This window comes from Aotus nancymaae, unplaced genomic scaffold (genome assembly GCF_030222135.1).
Source record: "Aotus nancymaae isolate 86718 unplaced genomic scaffold, 86718_ANA_hifiasm-v0.15.2.pri h1tg000089l, whole genome shotgun sequence".
Taxonomy (NCBI): Eukaryota; Metazoa; Chordata; class Mammalia; order Primates; family Aotidae; genus Aotus; species Aotus nancymaae.
Window position 1 is genome coordinate 19,789,180 of NW_026988504.1, and position 19,067 is coordinate 19,808,246.

Below are 19,067 nucleotides of genomic sequence, written 5' to 3' on the forward strand. Positions count from 1 at the left end.
TGAAATCCTAGGAACACACATTGCCTGCTATGTGGAGAAAATAACCCCTCACAATATACTTCCTTGGTATGACTGTATACAAAATAACCCTATAATTTGGCATATTGTTTATTAAAATAAAAAGAGAAATAAAAACAAACCAAAAAAAAACCCTGCCTTCAGTTCCATCTAAATATGCTGGGTAAATGAAAAGCAGTTTTTTTGTTTGTTTGTTTTTGTTTTGAGACAGAGTCTTGCTCTGTCCGTTCCTCGCCCAGGCTGGAGTGCAATGGCACAATCTTGGCTCACTGTAACCTCCACCTCCCAGGTTCAAGTGATTCTCCTGCTTCAGCCACCTGAGTAGCTGGGATTACAGGCGTGTACCACCATGTCCGGCTAATTTTTGTATTTTCAGTAGAGACGGGGTTTCACCATGTTGGTTAGCTGGTCTCGAACTCCTGACCTCGTGATCCGCCTGCCTTGGCCTCCCAACATGCTGGGATTACAGGTGTGAGCCACCACGCCCGGCCAAAAAGCAGTTTTTAGTCCCAACAATGGCTTAAGTTAGTTACACCAAATCACTTCTCTAGTACTGTCCAGAGGCAGAACAGGCATTCCCCAAAGGCCACCATTGCCAGCAAGTCCTGCATCAGCTAGGTAGTGCTAAGGCACAGAATGCAAAAGGTAACACGGATTTTTTTGAGGAAGCTGGATGTAAATCATAATTTGATTAAGTAATATCTTTCAATAAAATTGAAGATTTCCCTCCATACAAAAGATTTTATTGCATAGCTCCTTTAGAATCAAGTTTTTCTTAGTTTGTAAAGTTCAGATTAAAAGCTTACTACTTCAGTTTCAATACTTTATCACCCATGTGCTAATTTCCACAAATATACAAATTGATGAAGGCAATAAGTGCAGAAAACGGTCCATAAATAGGTGATCACGGCCCGGCGCGGTGGCTCATGCCTGTAATCCCAGCACTTTGGGAGGCTGAGGTGGTTGGATCACGAGGTCAAGAGATCGAGATCATCCTGGTCAACACGGTGAAACCCCGTCTCTACTAAAAATACAAAAAATTAGCTGCGCATGGTGGCGCATGCCTGTAATTCCAGCTACTCAGGAGGTTGAGGCAGGAGAATTGCCTGAATCCAGGAGGTGGAGGTTGCGGTGAGCCAAGATCGCGCCATTGCACCCCAGCCTGGGTAACAAGAGCGAAACTCCATCTCAAAAAAAAAAAAAAAAAAAAAAAAAAAGTGATCACTACTTTACAGATTTTTCTAAACCTACATTTCTCTAGGTAAACACTGCATATAGAGAGAGCTGCTTATAAAATACAAAAACTTCCATTATTTATACCAAATTAAAACCAGTATGCTTAAAGTATAAAACCCACTCACTTCAGACATAATATCTTATTTCACAAAAAGAGAAATTTTTTTTATTTTTCTCTTTTTATATAGACAGGGCCTCAATGTATTTGCCAGGCTGGCTTGAACTCCTGGCCTCAAGTAAGATTCCCACCTTGGCCTTCCAAAGTACTGGGTTAGAGGCATAAGCCACCATGCCCGGCTAAAAATGGAAATATTTGAACTCCTTTTTTTTTTTTTTTTACAGAGTCTTCAGTCCATCCACAATCATGAATACCATAATGACTTCACAGTAGAAAACCATTTCAAATAATTAAAAAAAAAAAATTAAATACCACCCAGTTTATGAGAGCACCAATGCTATTTCAAGCATAATTTTCTCTAACTTCTACATTGTACTTCTAAATCCAAGACACTGTGATCTACCACTGACTTAAAGGATTGTAAAGAGTGGAGAACAGCGAAAGAAAAACTACATTAAGAGCACACGCCACTGCACTGGAGCCTGAAGGACAGAGTGAGACTGTCTCAAAAAAAAAAAAGAAAATGTTTGAAGAAATACATTAGGAAAAAATAAGATGATGAAATTACTAAAAGTAACTAGGAAGCACCAAGAACCAATTTTTATAATTTAAATCACATACAATTCTAGGTATATATCCAAAAGAATTAAAAGCAGAGTCTCACAGAGATATTTGGACACCCAAATTCAAAACAGGCTGGATGTGGTGGCTCATGCCTATAATCCCAGCACTTTTTTTTTTTTTTTTTTTTTTTTTTTGTTGAGACGGAGTTTCGCTCTTGTTACCCAGGCTGGAGTGCAATGGCGCGATCTCGGCTCACCGCAACCTCCCCCTCCTGGGTTCAGGCAATTCTCCTGCCTCAGCCTCCTGAGTAGCTGGGATTACAGGCACGCGCCACCATGCCCAGCTAATTTTTTGTGTTAGTAGAGACGTGGTTTCACCATGTTGACCAGGATGGTCTCGATCTCTTGACCTTGTGATCCACCCGCCTCGGCCTCCCAAAGTGCTGGGATTACAGGCTTGAGCCACCGCGCCCGGCAATCCCAGCACTTTGAGAGGCTGAGGCAGGTGGATTATTTGAGGTCAGGAGTTTGAGAACAGCCTGGCCAACACAGAGAAACCCCATTTCTACTAAAAATACAAAAAAAAAAAAAAAAAAATAGCTGAGCAGGGTGCATGCCTGTAATCTCAGCTACCTGGGGAGGCTGAGGCAGGAGGATCACTTGAACCCAGGAGATGAACACTGCATTGAGGGGAGATTGCACCACTGCACTCCAGCCTGGGTAATAAAGCAAGACTCTGTCTCAAAACAAACAAACAAACAAACAAAAACCAGCACAGCACTATATGCAATAGACAAAAGGTAGAAGCAATCCAAGTGTCCACTGACAAAGGAGGATAAACAAAATGTGGTGCATGCAATAAAATATTAAGTGACCTTAAGAAGGAAGGAAATCCTGTCACATGCTATAGCACAGATAAACCTTGAGGACACTATGCTAAGTAAAAAAAGCTGATTATAAAAAGACAGTATTATTCCACGTCTCTAAGAAATCTAAACGTAGTCAAATTCAGAGAAACAAAATGTAGAATGGTGGTTACAAGGACAAAAGGAGGTGGAAAGGAAAGTTGGTTAATGGCTACAGAGTTTCAGTTTTGGAAGATGAAAAAAAGTTCTAGACATCTGTTTCACAATAACGTGAATGTACGTTACTAAACTATACACTTAAAAATGGTTAAGATCATAAATTTTGTATCTATCTTTTTACAATAAAAAAATTACAAAGAAACTAAGCAGTGACTTAAGACTGAACATAAATAAAAATGAAGAAAGTAGATGGAAAGAATGAAAGGAGACATTAATGAAAAAGAAAACTAAACAAACAGCAGACTTGATCAACGAAATAAAAGTTGATTCTTAGACAAAAATAACAACACCTACTAATCTCTAGCCTATCAGTCAAGAAACACAAAAATAAAAATTTTATAAGAATAGAGAAATAACTAAGATGTGGAAAATATTTTTTAAAAATCTAGGCCCAGCATGGTGGCTGTAATCCCAGCACTTTGGAAGGCTAAGGGGTGAAGATCACTTGAGGCTAGGAGTTTGAGACCAGCTTGGGCAACATAATGAAACCCTGTCTCTACTAAAAAAGAAAAAAAAAATCTAAATGAAACAGATTTCCTAGAAAAATTAAATTACCAAAACTGACTTGAGAAGGGAGAGAAAATCTTAAGATATCAATAGTTGTAGAAGAAATTGAAAAGATAGTCAAATGTTTTCCACAAACTCAACATCTCCCAGGTGATTTTTCTTTTCTTCCTTTGTAGAGGCAGGGTCTTACTATGTTGCCCAGGCTGGTTTCAAACTCCTAGGCTCAAGTGATCCTCCCACCTCGGCCTCCCAGAGTGCTGGGATTATAGACATGAGCCACAGCATCCAGCCTGCCCAGATTTGTATGAGTCAATTCTAACAAACTTTCAAGGAGCCAACAATTCCCAAGCGATGAAAAGGGTTCCAGAGGCAGGGCACGGTGGCTCATGCCTGTAATCCCAGCACTTTGGGAGGCCGAGGCGGTGGATCACGAGGTCAAGAGATCGAGACCATCCTGGTCAACATGGTGAAACCCTGTCTCTAATAAAAATACAAAAAATTAGCTGGGCACGGTGGCACGTGCCTGTAATCCCAGCTACTCAGGAGGCTGAGACAGGAGAATTGCCTGAACCCAGGAGGGGGAGGTTGCGGTGAGCCGAGATCGCGCCATTGCACTCCAGCCTGGGCAACAAGAGCGAAACTCTGTCTCAAAAAAAAAAAAAAGAAAAGGGTTCCAGAGCATGGAAAAAGAGACTTCACAACTCACTGTATCTAAGGAGCTAGGATAATTATGATATCAAACTTTGACAAAGCTACTTGCATACAAAAGGTGACTAAGGGCCAATCCTGCTTATAAGCACAGATTTAAAAATACAAATAAGATACTAGAAGCTGGGCGCAGTGACTCACGCCTGTAACCCCAACACTTTGGGAGGCCAAGGTGGGTGATCACTTGAGCCCAAGAGTTTGAGACCAGCATGGGCAACAGGATGAAACCCTGTCTCTACAAAAAAATACAAAAATTAGCCAGATATGGTGGTACACGCCTGTAATTCCAGCACTTTGGGAGGCAGAGATGGGAGGACACTAGAGCTCTAGAGCGGGAGGTTGCAGTAAGCTGAGAATGCACTGCTGTACTCTAGCCTGGCTGCCAGAGTGAGACAATGTCTCCTCTCAAAAAGGAGAGGTACTTGAATATCAAAACCAATACAGTAGTGCACTAAAATCATTATATAGTTCTGGATATGAATAGTGATGTAGTTATATCAGTTGCGTAACATTGTGAAGGTACTTAATGCCAATGAAACATATACTTAAAATCACAGCTGGGTGCGGTGGCTCACGCCTGTAATCTCAGCACCTTGGGAGGCCAAGGCAGGAGGATTGCTTGAGCCCAGAAGTTAAGAGACCTGCCTGAGAAATGTAGCAAGACCCTGTCTCTACAAAAAATTTAAAAATTAGTGCACAGAACCTGTAGTCCCAGCTACTCAAGACACTGAGGCAGGAGGCTTACTTGTATCCAGCACTTTGAGGCTGCAATGAACTATGATCATGCCACCTCACTCCAGCCTGGGCAATAGAGCAAAACCCTGTCTCTAAAATAAATAAATAAATAAATAAAACCACCATAGAAAAAAAGTAAAAAAGAAAACCATAGAACTAGTTTTACCATTTTTATTTGTAATGAAAACTATTTTACTAAAAAGACTTCCCATATATAAATTCATATGAGCATAACATAAATCCTAACAGTGAAGGCTAAACCTTTGAAAGGCAGAGCTGTACAATGAAGACTACTTAATAAACAATTCTGTACTTTACAGACAGGTTCCAGAAACAGGTAGAAAAATTCAATCCACATGTTATGGATCTGTAGCTATATTTAAAACATGCTGGATCCCTGATTTGGTAAAAATCAACCCAGAGGCTCAGCAGCCTGTACTTTGCTGGCCCAACTGAAGCACTCTAAGCCAGGACACTCTTTCAGACTGCCAGTGCTAGTAAATGATATTACAACACTTTTAAAACAAAAAGCAGGTTTTCCAATTAAAAAAAAACTATTCTTATTGAAAATAGGTTTTACAGATCTATTCTGTAAAGGAAATAAAGGTAGCACATACTCTTTTCTAACAAATGTATATGAGGCAGAAAGTACAGAACCAGAATAAAAATCACCATAATTCCACCACCCAGTATATTTCCTTCTTGCTTTTTAAATCTATAAGTATTTATTTTTCAAACTTAAACATATCAATATTGTATCCTGCTTAGTCATCTAGGTTTACTGAAAGCTGTTTTCCCAAAGATACAGGTTTTTAAAGTTTTTGAATTTCAATGGATATCAACCTACAATTATCAGTATTCTTAATGTTCTCCAACTCAGTAATAGCCGATAATTTAACCCCTAGTCTTTGTTCCCAGTTCCTTATACTTACCTTGTAAACTTCACTGAAACCCCCTCTACCCAAAAGATGTAACAACAAATATCTGTCATTTAGCGTTGGATGATCTTTAAATCTGTGGAAACAGAAAATATGTAACACCCTAAGATCATGGACTACAGTCTTCCATGCTTGCAACATTCCCAGAATATCTAACACATTATACATACAATTATAGCTGCTGTTGGTAGTTTGACAATCAACATCAACATGGCAAATTCTGAGAATAAATTTACACAGTTCAAAGAGGCAGTATAATTACAATGAATAGCACTAGCTGTAGAGCCATAGGACTTGAGTGCTGGTCTCAGTGTAGCTACACTAGATCTGTGACCTTTGTTGTTCCTCATTTTTTCTGCCCTGCTACACAATGAGTGAGGGTAGATTAGACTTGATTAGGGATTTTTAAATTGTGCTGTTTGGCTCCTCCAAACATACAAGGTCCACATGATCCCACCATTTCCAAACTACATACAGTAAAATTCCAAGACATTTGCTATTTCCTTAAAAATTGATTGTAGAGTAGTGAAGTCACATGTTCTATGTGCATTCATTATTCTCTCTTTAAGACGAAGTCTATGATATAACTATGTTCCCCATATTACATTTCACCTTGGGTAGTTTCTTAATACGATAAAGAAATGACAAGTTCTGGCAAAAACAAATTTTTAAATATTATTATCTAGTTCCTGATCTTACACAATCTCACTATTAATCCTGAAATTACTTTACTTTGATTTTAAGAAAGTAGCATGCCTATTTGGAGATACATTACTGCATGGTGGTTGGGATGAAAAAGATCCAAGTTTAACTCATTGGTCACATTATTTATGGGTCCCTGGTCAGGTTAACTTAATTTCTCTAAGTTTGTTTTCTGATTGATGTATTGACGATGACTGGGTTATCCTGAAGATTAAATGAGAGCACTGAGGGCACTTAGGATCAAGCCTGATACACAGAGTTTTCAGGAAGTAGTACCTGCTATTGTCTGCCACTCTAGCAGAAAGAAAGGTCCTTAGCTCTTATAAGCCAAACAAAAATAAGTACGCTGTGGCTTTGTGAAAAAATGTTTCAGGGTCTGAAAAATGTGGGAAAAAACCAGATTGCTTATAAAAGCCTCTTTCTACTTTCAACCTACTTTTCCCATCTTCAATTCCTTAAATGACAAATAAACAATGGTGGGCATTAATCTACAATTAATATACTGAACTTAAGAGTCTTACTTAAAGTCTCAACACCTGAATGGCTCTTAAAGGTCTTTCAGAAACTGAGTGTCATGTCAGCCCAATATTCTTTCCAAAACACCACACTATGACCCATGCTTCCCTTTCTTAAAGCTCTGTAGGTAAAACTGAATATGTAGTGTATTTCAGCCATTTACAATTACAAAGCCATATTGTTTTAATAATCTCTACTCAGGTAAAAATGCTATGTGTATACACATATATACTTAATACATAAATTTAATACAATTATATATTTAAACCAAGGCAAATCGTAATTTTGTTCACAAAATTGTATTAGATGCTACAAAAGAGCTATACACTATGGAATCAATTATGTAACTTATATTAAGCAAACGCTTTATTCCAGACCATTCAATTCATATCAGAAAGTGCTTAGCAATCTCCAACCCAATATACCCCCAAGTTGCTTACTGTGAATTATCTTCATTATGTATCCTTTTAAGTTCCCTGATATGTAGATTTCTAACTCTTTCTAGCCTTTCCAGCTCTGCCTGGATCTCTGCTTCCTCCTAAAGCAAAAAGGAAAGAAATAGCTCAAAATATGGGGAACTTTACCTTTCCGGGATCTTATTTCAAAAGCAATAGCAGACATTTATCTTATGAAAAGCTAAAGAAATATGTTTTGCATTGAAAGATTTCTTTTTAAAAGATAAGAATTTTAATCATAATAAGCCCATAGAAAATAATAAAAGTCAAAGGCTGGGTGCAGTGGCTCACGCCTGTAATCCCAGCACTTCAGGAGGCTGAGATGAGTGGACCACGAGGTCAGGAGTTCAAGACCAGTCTGGCCAAGATGCTGAAACCCCATCTTTATTAAAAATACAAAAATTTGGCCAGGCACGGTGGCTCAAGCCTGTAATCCCAGCACTTCGGGAGGCCGAGGCGGGTGGATCACGAGGTCAAGAGATCGAGACCATCCTGGTCAACATGGTGAAATCCTGTCTCTAATAAAAATACAAAAAATTAGCTGGGCATGGTGGCTCGTGCCTGTAATCCCAGCTACTCAGGAGGCTGAGGCAGGAGAATTGCCTGAATCCAGGAGGCGGAGGTTGCGGTGAGCCGAGATCGCGCCATTGCACTCCAGCCTGGGTAACAAGAGCGAAACTCCGTCTCAAAAAAAAAAAGAAAAAGAAAAAAAAAATACAAAAATTTGCCGGGCATGGTGGCACGTGCCTGTAATCCCAGCTACTCGGGATGCTGAGGCAGAAAAATCACTTGAACCCAGGTGGCAGAGGTTGCAGTGAGCTGAGATCGAGCCACTGCACTCCAGCATGGGCAACAGAGCAAGACTCTGTCTCAAAAAAAAAAAAAAAAAGAAAAGAAAGAAAAAAAGAAAATAATGAAATTCAAATCATACAGAGGAGTTCAGTGAGAAAAGTAGAAGTTCTCTACCCTCCTTCTCTCTCCTCTCCACACCCACTCCCAAGATGTAGCCACTATCAAATTTCTTACGTTTTCAGAAATGTTTTGTGCATATACATATAGACATGGAAACAATTTTTACAAAAATCAGGTTATCTATCTGGTCCTCGTCTTTAAGTATGGATTACACTTGATGCCTTAAGTTCTACTTCTTTAACAAGCTCTGAGAACCCAGCGGGAAAAACGGCATGAAAACTAATATGTGAAATAAAAAACAAACGCACATATACCAAAAGCAGTTCAGTAAATCCTTACTAACCATTATCACCATAAATAGCATCCACCAATGTATGGGTTTCTGAATTCAAGAGCTGAGCAATCTACATCTAAGATATCTTAGTGAACATCATTAATAACAAATTCTATGTTATGTGCCTTTGTGTTTGAGTAAGATTGGCATAAGAGTTTCTCTTATTAGCTAGTTTAGGCAAGAAATAAGAGCTGGTATGTGATTTAAAATATGTCAGGAGTCTTAACATCAATTTTAAAACCACCTGCTCTTAAAATTTAAATATTTAAAAAATAATTAAGTTTCATTCCAACGATAAACACTTGGGAAGTCTTATATGTTCAGAATTATCTGCTGATAGATCACTGGTAAAAACACTCTCATTGGGTTGCTGGAATTGACTTGAAAATGGAAAGATAGGCCAGGCATGGTGGCTTACACCTGTAACTTGTAATCCTAGCACTTTCTGAAGCCAAGGCAGGAGGATCATTTGAGGTCAGGAGTTTGAGACCAGCCTGGTCAAGACGGTGAGACCCTCATCTCTACTAAAAATACAAAAATTAGCCGGGTGTGGTGGTGCACACCTGTAATCCCAGCAACTCAGGCGGCTGAGACACAAGAATAGCCTGGGCCCAGGAGGCCGAGGTTGCAGTGAGCTAAGATCATGACACTGCACTCTAGCCTGGGAGACAGAGCGAGACTCCATTTCAAAAAAAGAAAGAAAACGGAAAGATATGAGTTCTCTCATTAGGCTATGAGACATGACAGTGAAAGCAGTCACTCAAGCTTTCTGCCACTACGTGAAACTACTATTACATTCGCCGAAATGACCAAATAGCTTCAATCCTAAATGTAAACTGGGTAACACATTTCTCCAGAGAGATTTTCTCATTATACTTACTTTTTTAAGATGACCCAATCTGAGTTTGAAGATTTCTTCTTGTTCGTGGTATTCTGCTAATGTTAACCTGAAAAACAGTGGTAAAAGTTTTAGTAAATTACTTGAAATCATAGTTTGCCTATTTGAAGAGAAAAGCCCAAATATACAATGAGACAAATTCAGTTTCAGTTTCAGTTAAAATCACTGAAGGATAGGTTATCCTGTAGTCCTCTGACAAGAAACAACTTCTGTGATTTACCAGATATGATGTGAGGGAAAGACTTCAAAGCCAAAAAACCTAATTTGCAAAACATAAAAAAAAAATAAGTGAGCCGTATTTTAAATTTTTTTTCTTTTCCTTAATGACTTTCTTTTAACAGCATTTTATATTATTTCTGAAATGAGTTTCATCCCATATATTACTCAGATTAAAAACTCATTCAGAGAGAGACAAAAATTGTCTAAAATTTTTTTAGAGGCCAAAACAGTAAGCCAATGGATTTGATTATTCTTGTTAACACTTAAACCTTGATACTATAACAACAAAGAGAAAGACATAAAAGCAAATTAGAGTCTACGATTTGGAGTCTGAGGACTAGAGTTCAAGGCATTAATAAGCTACTGGCCATGTGACCTTGGGTAAACAACTTTAACTTCTTCACTCAGTTTTTTTGAAATGCAGCAAGTGATAATACCTATCTAAGAAAACGTTGTGACTATTAAACGACAATGAAAAAAGGACATTGAAAATGCTATCTAAACCAGTTCTCAAAGGGCTGACTTGATGGGTATTCATATGTTTCATGTTCCACCTACTCCAACAGCATCCTTATATCTCAATAAACAAGTGGCCAGCCTCGGTGGCCAGTAGTCTGGGAGGCTGAGGGGAAAGAGCACTTGGAGCCAGGAATTCGAGACCAGCCTGGGCAACCAAGCAAGACTCTGTCTCTGTAGTGGGGGAAAAAAAAGAAAGAAAAAACTGGGCATGGCAGCATATGCCTGTAGTCCCAGCTACTCAGGATGCTGAGATGGAAGGACTGCTTGAGCTCAGGAGGTTGAGGCTATAGTGAGCTATAATCATGCCACTGCACTCCAGCCTGAGCAACAGAGCAAGACTCTCTTTAAAAAGGAAAAAAAGATGAATAAGTTACAATTATTATTTTATTCTTCCTTCCATCTCTACCTTCTTCACATTCTAGAAGCATACACAGATACTTAACATTTTTAGATATCACTGTTCAGATATATTCTAAATTGCAGAAGAAAGAGGAAACACCTATCCTATCAACCAGAACAGAGCCTTTGATGTCTAACTCAAGGAAAATAGAAGAAGAAACTCATCCACTAGGGTTCTTTATAGATGCAGAAATACCTGCATCTACTACTCCATTTCACACTAGCAAAAAACAGAGAAATAAAAAATCATGGCTAAGAAATCTCTGTCTGAAACGGGTTCAGGGCCAAGAAAGGATATTATGACTTACTCCAAGACTTCAGAGGCCTATATCTGGCTTCTGGTCAAAATAAGAGCCAAGTCACAGATACTCTAATTAAAAACTGGACTGAAGGTCTTCTAGCTTGGATTTTACACAGGACTCCAGATGCCAACTGCTTACACATTACTAGCCTAGATTCCATTCTAACTATTGTTCTGTGGCAAAGAAACAACCTTTGCCTTCTTCATCACTCCTAAGTCAACGGTTTTATGCATCAGCATTAAATAATTTTCAAGTAATACTAGAGGGAAAGTCCCTTCACAAAATAAACACAGGAGTTGTGAAAGAAAACACTGATCAGATTAATTAGCCTGGAGAATCTTTCAAATCTGAGCCCCTACTTGGACTTGCTGAAAGGAAAATACTTAAAGACTCGATACTCTTCCCCTCTTCTCATTCTCATTACTGCACTTGACTAGTCTTTAAAATCAAGGGAAAAAAAGACTCTAATTTTAAAACATTTGGGTCGGGTGCAGTAGCTCACGCCTGTAATCCCAGCAATCTGGGAGGCCGAGAAGGGTGGATCATTTGAGATCAGGAGTTTGAGATCAGCCTGGCCAACATGGCGAAACCCCATCTCTACTAAAAATACAAAAATTAGCTGGCTGTGGTGGTGTGCTTGTAGTCCCAGCTACTCAGGAGGCTGCGGCAGGAGAATGGCTTGAACCCGGGAGGTGGAGGTTGCAGTGAGCCAAGATTGTGCCATAGCACTCTAGCCTGGGTGACAGAATGAGACTTTGTCTCAAAAAAAAAAAAAAAAAAAAAATTGGAGTTTTATGAATCAAGATGTTTTCCAAGTTCATTACGCACATTTTTATCGCTATACTTAATGTAATTATTAGTTTATTTATCTGTTCATCTCACCTAAGTAAACTGTGGGCTCCTAAGGCTGGGGCTGAATCCTTTAGCTCTATATTCCCAGAAGAGGGCCTAGCATAAAATAAGCATTTAACATAGACTTACTAAACGAGTATCAAGAAAAAGACTTCCCAAAACATCAGATACGTATGGGGTAAGGATTCGTGTTAAGCCATCTTTCTCACTAGAATGAAGGAAGGTGCATTTCTAGGATGTCACAGACTTTTAACAATGATATTATACCTGAAGTGGATTATGTGTTGTATTTGTGAACTAATATAAAAATATAAAGCAAATGACATATTAGTTGATTAGTTATATGATATCATATCTTTTATTTGTAGCTATCTTTGGACGTGAAATTTACTTTCAGTTAAAGAGAAAGGAAGACATGAATAGAGAAGGCAGGTATTTATTTGTGCTTAGAATTTTCTACTCTTCCGATACATGGTAGCTATGTAAATATTGTTGATTGACAGAGAAAAGGACTGTACTGCAGTTTAAGATACTGGTGTTTTCCTCAGATTCCCAGAACAGGAAACAATTCTGATGAGGTCAAGTTTTGGCTTATTGCGACAATGTCCTTTTTCTAACCTAACAGCTTTTTCGGGGGTTTATCTGAAGTTTGCAACTATTAACTAAGTGCTCTTTTGACCAGTAAAGAGCATTATTCAGTCTGAAATAGCAGCCAGGCAACTCCCATAAGATGATACTAGTGTACCACACCTGGAGCCACATGTGCACAATAGTATCATTTCAGTACAAAGACATCTTATTTGTTAACCAGGAGTGGCCAAAAGTCATGATGTCAAGTAACATTACTTTTCCCTCTCATTTGAAACGCCATCAATAAAGAGCAGGTTTAAGAAAATCAGTTAATTTTATATGACATTCATATGAGTTGAGCAAATCCATTAACATAACTGAAAAGAAGTGACCTCCAGAATTTGTAACTCTTGCCAGTGGCAATCAACAAGACATTTGTATTTGGGGGCAGGTGTGGTGTCTCAGAGTTCACGTTAATAAAGAACATACGTTTCATTTTCGGCTCCATTGGTCTTGCTTTTTCGCTGTTTCTGCTCATTGGTTGCAGGAGGGGCCTGACCCATGGCAGGAGGTTTCCGCTTTGCTAACATTTTCCGTTGTCTTTCTATCTCTTCCCTCTGTGAATTTATCCTTTCCTGTTGCCTAGAGATATAAAAGATGGTGCACAAAGAAAGTCAAGAGTTGTACCACAGCTATGCAACAAACACAATTTGCCACTTATGTATCTAATTTCAAAAAAATTAGCTCCTTTAAGTCAAGTAGAGATTTGATTTTAACTTCAAATTGGAAGAGCCAAATAATTGGTATTGGATGTTTTCTGGAAATGAATCTGTGCTTTAAGACACTAGTTATCAGTATTTTCAGAGTTGGCAGGAAGAAACATATCAAATTTCTATTGTGACCTTATTTTCTGACTCAAAATAAACAATTTTGATTCCTTTTTAAGAGTTAAGAAAACAATTCTCTGATCTGAACCCATTAAAAGTAAAAATCGTATTTTTAAAGTTATAGAAAAGTTCTTTTTTATTTTTTCTTTGGATGAAAGCTTCTCAATTTTACGTAAAAAGATACCAAGTTTGTAAAAGAAAGTAAACGAGATTTTCTTTTTAGACCTATTCTTTATTCTAGTCTAAGGGAGCCATTACTACTCTACATGATAACCCTGCCCACTGATACAGTGTCACCTAAGTTAAGTTTTTGAAAGACACCTAAATTAAGTTTTTGAAAGACAAATATGTGGCTGGGTGTGGCGGTTCACACCTCTAATCCTAGCACTTTGGGAGGCCAAGGCGGGCAGATCACGAGGTCAGGAGATCGAGACCAGCCTGACCAACATGGTGAAACCCGTCTCTACTAAAAACACAAAATTAGCCAGGCGTGGTGGTGTGTGCCTGTAATCATAGCTATTCAGGAGGCCAAGGCAGGAGAGTCGCTTGAACCTGGGAGGCAGACGTTGCAGTAAGCCAAGAGTGCGCCACTGCACTCTAGCCTGGACGGCAGAGCGAGACTCTGTCTCAAAAAAAAAAAAAAAAAAAAAAAAAAAGACAAATGCATTCAGAGAAAGCACAATGAAGTCTTCCAACCTGTAAGAACTCCTTAGGGAATAGTGCACAAAATGAATTAGTATGAAACATATTTTTACAACTGCAGTTAATCTAACACCATTACCATTAGAGTATTTCCTAATGTCAAATTTTCTGTAATTAACTAGTTTACAAATTAGAAACCAATAAAAACTCCATTATATATACATATATATATATATATATATATATTTTTTTTTTTTTTTTAATTTTCTCTCATGTATCCTACCACCTAACAGATATTAAGGTTTACAGACTTGGTATATAACAATATACAAAATTGGAGACTAATCATTTAACAGACTAGTCTTTAAGTCACCCATTATAATTGACAGTCGATGACAGCTCCCTCCTCCTTCTCTCTCTACTGGTTTTCCCCCTCATTCTCTTTTGTGGAACCAACCTTCATTTTTGTGGAATGATGAAATCTAATCTTTTAAAACCTACTCTCAAATGGAAGTTGCTCTACCCTCTTCTGTGAATACTGTTGTCAAATCTTTTCCAGATTCAGTACAGTATATATCTTGGAAGAATAACAAGCAGAAAACCAAGATTAGTCTAGGGTAAATACCCACAATACAGTTTATTCAACCATATCTAGAAGGACAATGCTGTAAGCAAGATTAACCTAATCTGAGTATTACAAAGAAACAGCCAATCACTTGATAATACAATGCCCCTGGCTTCAAGATGAGCCAGGTCACTGATTAGACATCAATCAAACAGCAAAATGAAAACCGTAATCGAAGAGTTTTCTGTTTGCCTGAAAATTCTTTTGATTATCATTAGATAGACTTCCTCATTCCCACCCACAGAACATATATATGGTTGGCTCTCCATATCCATAGATTCAACAAACTGCAGACTGAAAATACATGGGGAAAAAAAATGGATGGCTGCATCTGTACTGAATCTGTACAAACTTTTTTCTTAGTTATTATTTCCTAAACAAAATAGTATAACAATTATTTACATAGCATTTATATTTATTAGGTATTATAGGTAATCCAGAGGTGATTTAAAGTATATGGGAGAATATGCATAGGTTATATGCAAATACTACACATTTTATATCAGAGACTTGAGCATCTATGGATTTTGCCATCTGAGGAAGGTCCTGGAACCAATTCCCCATAAGGGACAACTGTATACATAATTCATGGCTTGAAAGAAATCTGGGTTGAGACACTGAATCCTTAAGTAAAACCACAATCTTTCTTCTGGAGAAAACATTTACCTTAACTGAACATGAGTTTCCCAATTAAAAAACTGGTAAACATCTTAGCTCATTTCTACCCTTTTCAGGGGGCCATGAATGTAAGGTACTCTGAACTCCCTACAAATAACCATACAATATACATTTTAAACTATAAACTATAGTAGCTTAGCGGCGTACCACAACATTTGTCTTTGAAGATTAACAACTGCACATTCTGAGAATGAGAGTTTGAACATGAAAGCTGACACACCAAAGATCAATGTTACATACTGTAAAGATTCCCATATCAATTCCTGATGTTCTTAAAACTGTTTAGCTATTTATACCAAAGAAGAAAAGAATAAAGAGGGTCTATCAGTGGTACTTCATTTAGATTTATTTTAGGAGTACAAAGTCTGGATTATGTCAAACTGTAACTTCTCATAGAACAGGTATATTTTACAGAAGTATTGAGGACCCAATAAATCCATCTCACTCAAATCTAAATAACTCTATTTAAAAAGCCATTGCCTGCAAAAGAAAAACAAATCTTCTGCACCATCATGTGTTATGGGTTGTGTCCCCCAAAAGATATGTTAAACTCCTAACCCCCAGTACCTCAGAATATGACCTTATTTGGAAATAGGGTCATTAAAGATGTTATTAGTGAAGAGATGAGGTCACACTGAACACGGAAGGACCCTGATCTATATGACTGCTGTCCTTATGAGGAGAGAGAGATGCACAGGGAGAACACCATGTGGAGGAGGCAGAGAATGGAGTCATGCTGCCACAGGCCAAGGAACACCTGAGGCTGCCACACTGCTTAAGAGGCAAAGAAAGATGCTCCCTAGAGACTTGAGGGAGTATGGTCCTGCCCCACCTTGATTTCAGACGTTTAGACTCCTGAAGTATGAGAGAATACATTTCTGTTACTTGAAATCACCCAGTTTATGGTATTTGTTACAGCAGCCTAGGAAATGAATGTGGGCACCTTCAGCAGCAAAACTACATTCTATACTCTAACCATACTAGAACCAGCTAGTAGGAAAGGTATTTTAAAAAATGTGGTTGGGCACGGTGGCTCATGCCTGTAATCCCAGCACTTTGGGAGGCTGAGACAGGTGAATCACCTGAGGTCAGGAGTTTGAGACCAGACTTGCCAATATAGTGAAACTCCGTCTCTACTAAAAATACAAAAATTAGCCGGGCATGGTGGTAGGCACCTGTAGTCCCAGCTACTCAAGGAGGCTGAGGTAGGAGAGTTGCTTGAACCCAAGAAGCAGAGTTTGCAGTGAGCCGAGATTGAGCCCACTGTACTCCAGCCTAGGCAACAGAGACCCCATCAAAAATATATATATATTTCAGTCATTATTTTAACAACAATTTTTTTTTAAGTCCTCTGTTATCTATTTCATGTCTGAGAGGTCTGAAACTTCAAATAGCATGTCAATATCCCAGATGAGATTTTTTTTTTTTTTTTTTTTTTAAGACGAAGTCTCGCTCTGTCACCCAGGCTGGAGTGCAATGGCGCAATCTTGGCTCACTCCAACTTCCACTTTCCAGGTTCAAGCAATTCTCCTGTCTCAGCCTCCTGGGTAGCTGGGACTACAGGCCCATGCCACCATGCCCAGTTAATTTTTGCATTTTTAGTAGAGACGGGGTTTCACCATGTTGGCCAGGCTGCTCTCGAACTCTTGACCTCAGGTTATCCACCCACCTCAGCCTCCCAAAGGGTTGGGATTACACGTGTGAGTCACCACGCCCAGCCCCGATGAGATTTTTAAAGATTCCCAGGATTTCATATATTCTGTATAAACTGGGAGCTGTGAAATGGTATAGGATACCTAAAGAAGATCTAATGTTTATAAAATCAACAAAATGAATGACTTTGTTATAGATCATATGACTGAGAATCAGATGTTTTACATAAATTGCTTTAAAATGGATACTGGTTAGGACAAGGCAGTTACATCAATTGAGGTCAGGAGTTTGAGACCAGCCTGGCCAACATGACAAAACCCCAACTCTACTAAAAATGCAAAAATTAACCAGGCGTAGTGGTGGGCACCTGTAATCCCAGCTACTTAGGAGGCTGAGGCAGGAGAATCACTTGAACATGGGAGGTGGAGGTTGCAGTGAGCCAAGATTGTGCCATTACACTGCAGCCTGGGCAACACAGTGAGGCTCTGTCTCAAAATAAAATAAAATGGATACTGGAACTTCTTACACTTCAGAATAAATACCGGGACTAGTATTACAATGCTGTAAAGTTTAATTTCATCCTCTAATTACCCTAATTATGTGCATCTTAAATGATCACAATTTTGTACACAAGTCAAATCCCATTACCTTTTTTTTTTTTTTGAGACAGGGTCTCGTTCTGTCACCCAGCCTGAAGTGCAGTGGCACAAGCTTGGCTCACTGCAACCTGCATCTCCCGTGTTCAAGCAATTCTCCTGTCTCAGCCTCCCATGTAGCTGGGATTACAGGCGTGTGCCACCATGCCTGGCTAATTTTTGTATTTTTAGTAGAGACAGGTTTTCATCATGTTTGCCAGGCTGGTCTTAAACTCCTGGCCTCAAGTGATCTGCCCATCTCAGCCTCCCAAAGTGCTGGGATAACAGGCGTGAGCCACCACATCCAGCCAAATCCCATTACTTTAATTCTGTTTATTTCAACATAAACAAAGTCTTAGTAAATAATTTTTATTCTCTTGCCACGGACTGTTGGAGTCTTCAAACAAAAAGTGGTACACTGAATAACACTAACATTTAGTATTTAACATTACTTTCTCAGAAATATAAAATAAATTACTTTTTCAACAGATTCAAACATACTGTGGAAAGCAAAAATTACTAATCTGGCCAAAAGAGATTATAAATCTGATATAATTTTCCTATTAGACAACAAATCTTCTGTTTTAGGAAATTAAAGATCACTCAAAAAAAGAACCAGGGAACAAAAAGAACAACAACAACAAGAAAGGTGTTAAGGGTCCTATTGAGGCTATATTTCATTATCTGATTTATTTTTTAAATGCCTTTAGGTTTGTCTCCTCCCATAAAACCTAGTACTGATGTTGTTGTTCAGCCACTTTACCCATTAAATTACTTCACATGTCTTGGAGTTTCTCATGTGCAGAATTGTCATCTGTGAGGTTATTAGATATACAGCTTTTTACCACTAGAGAATTTCAATTTCTATACTGAAGAAAGGAAATTAATTGATTAAAGCTAAATTTTAGGAACTAAAATACCTGTAATTAATAGACATCAGCCAGGAACAGCTTCCCAAGAGAAGATACGGATGTCTTGCCATTTATATGACTTAAAACCGTAAAATTGTGCTATCCACCAATAGCAAACAGTCCTACTTATGGATTTCATTCACATAGTCTCAATTCCTCTGATTTGATGGCTGTACAGCAAAGTCATCATTTTATACTCTACCATACAGATTTCTAAACCCTCATGGTCATCAAGCTGCATTTAGAGTAAGAAGATAAAATACTGCTACTATCAGCAGCAACTTTAATCATTTTTGTTTTGTTTTGTTTTGTTTTGAGACACTGTCTGGCTCTGTTGCCCAGGCTGGAGGACAGTGGTGCAATTCTTGGCTCATTGCACCACTCTCTGCATCATCCACCTCTGTCTCCTGGGCTCAAGTCATTCTGCCACCTCAGCCTCCCAAGCAGCTG

General features: G+C 38.5%; 1 protein-coding gene across 3 annotated transcripts in view; it reads right to left on the reverse strand.

Moving 5' to 3' along the window:
- TLK2 (tousled like kinase 2) overlaps positions 1-19,067 on the reverse strand; it is a 135,731-nt gene that overhangs the window by 23,768 nt on the left and 92,896 nt on the right. For all 3 annotated transcript variants that reach the window (XM_064369765.1, XM_064369764.1, XM_064369766.1), the window contains 4 exons: positions 13,076-13,228; positions 9,708-9,774; positions 7,567-7,664; positions 5,903-5,984 (listed from right to left, as the gene is read on the reverse strand). In XM_064369765.1, the coding sequence (XP_064225835.1) occupies positions 5,903-5,984; positions 7,567-7,664; positions 9,708-9,774; positions 13,076-13,228 (400 nt within the window). The remainder of the gene's footprint in view (positions 1-5,902; positions 5,985-7,566; positions 7,665-9,707; positions 9,775-13,075; positions 13,229-19,067) is intronic.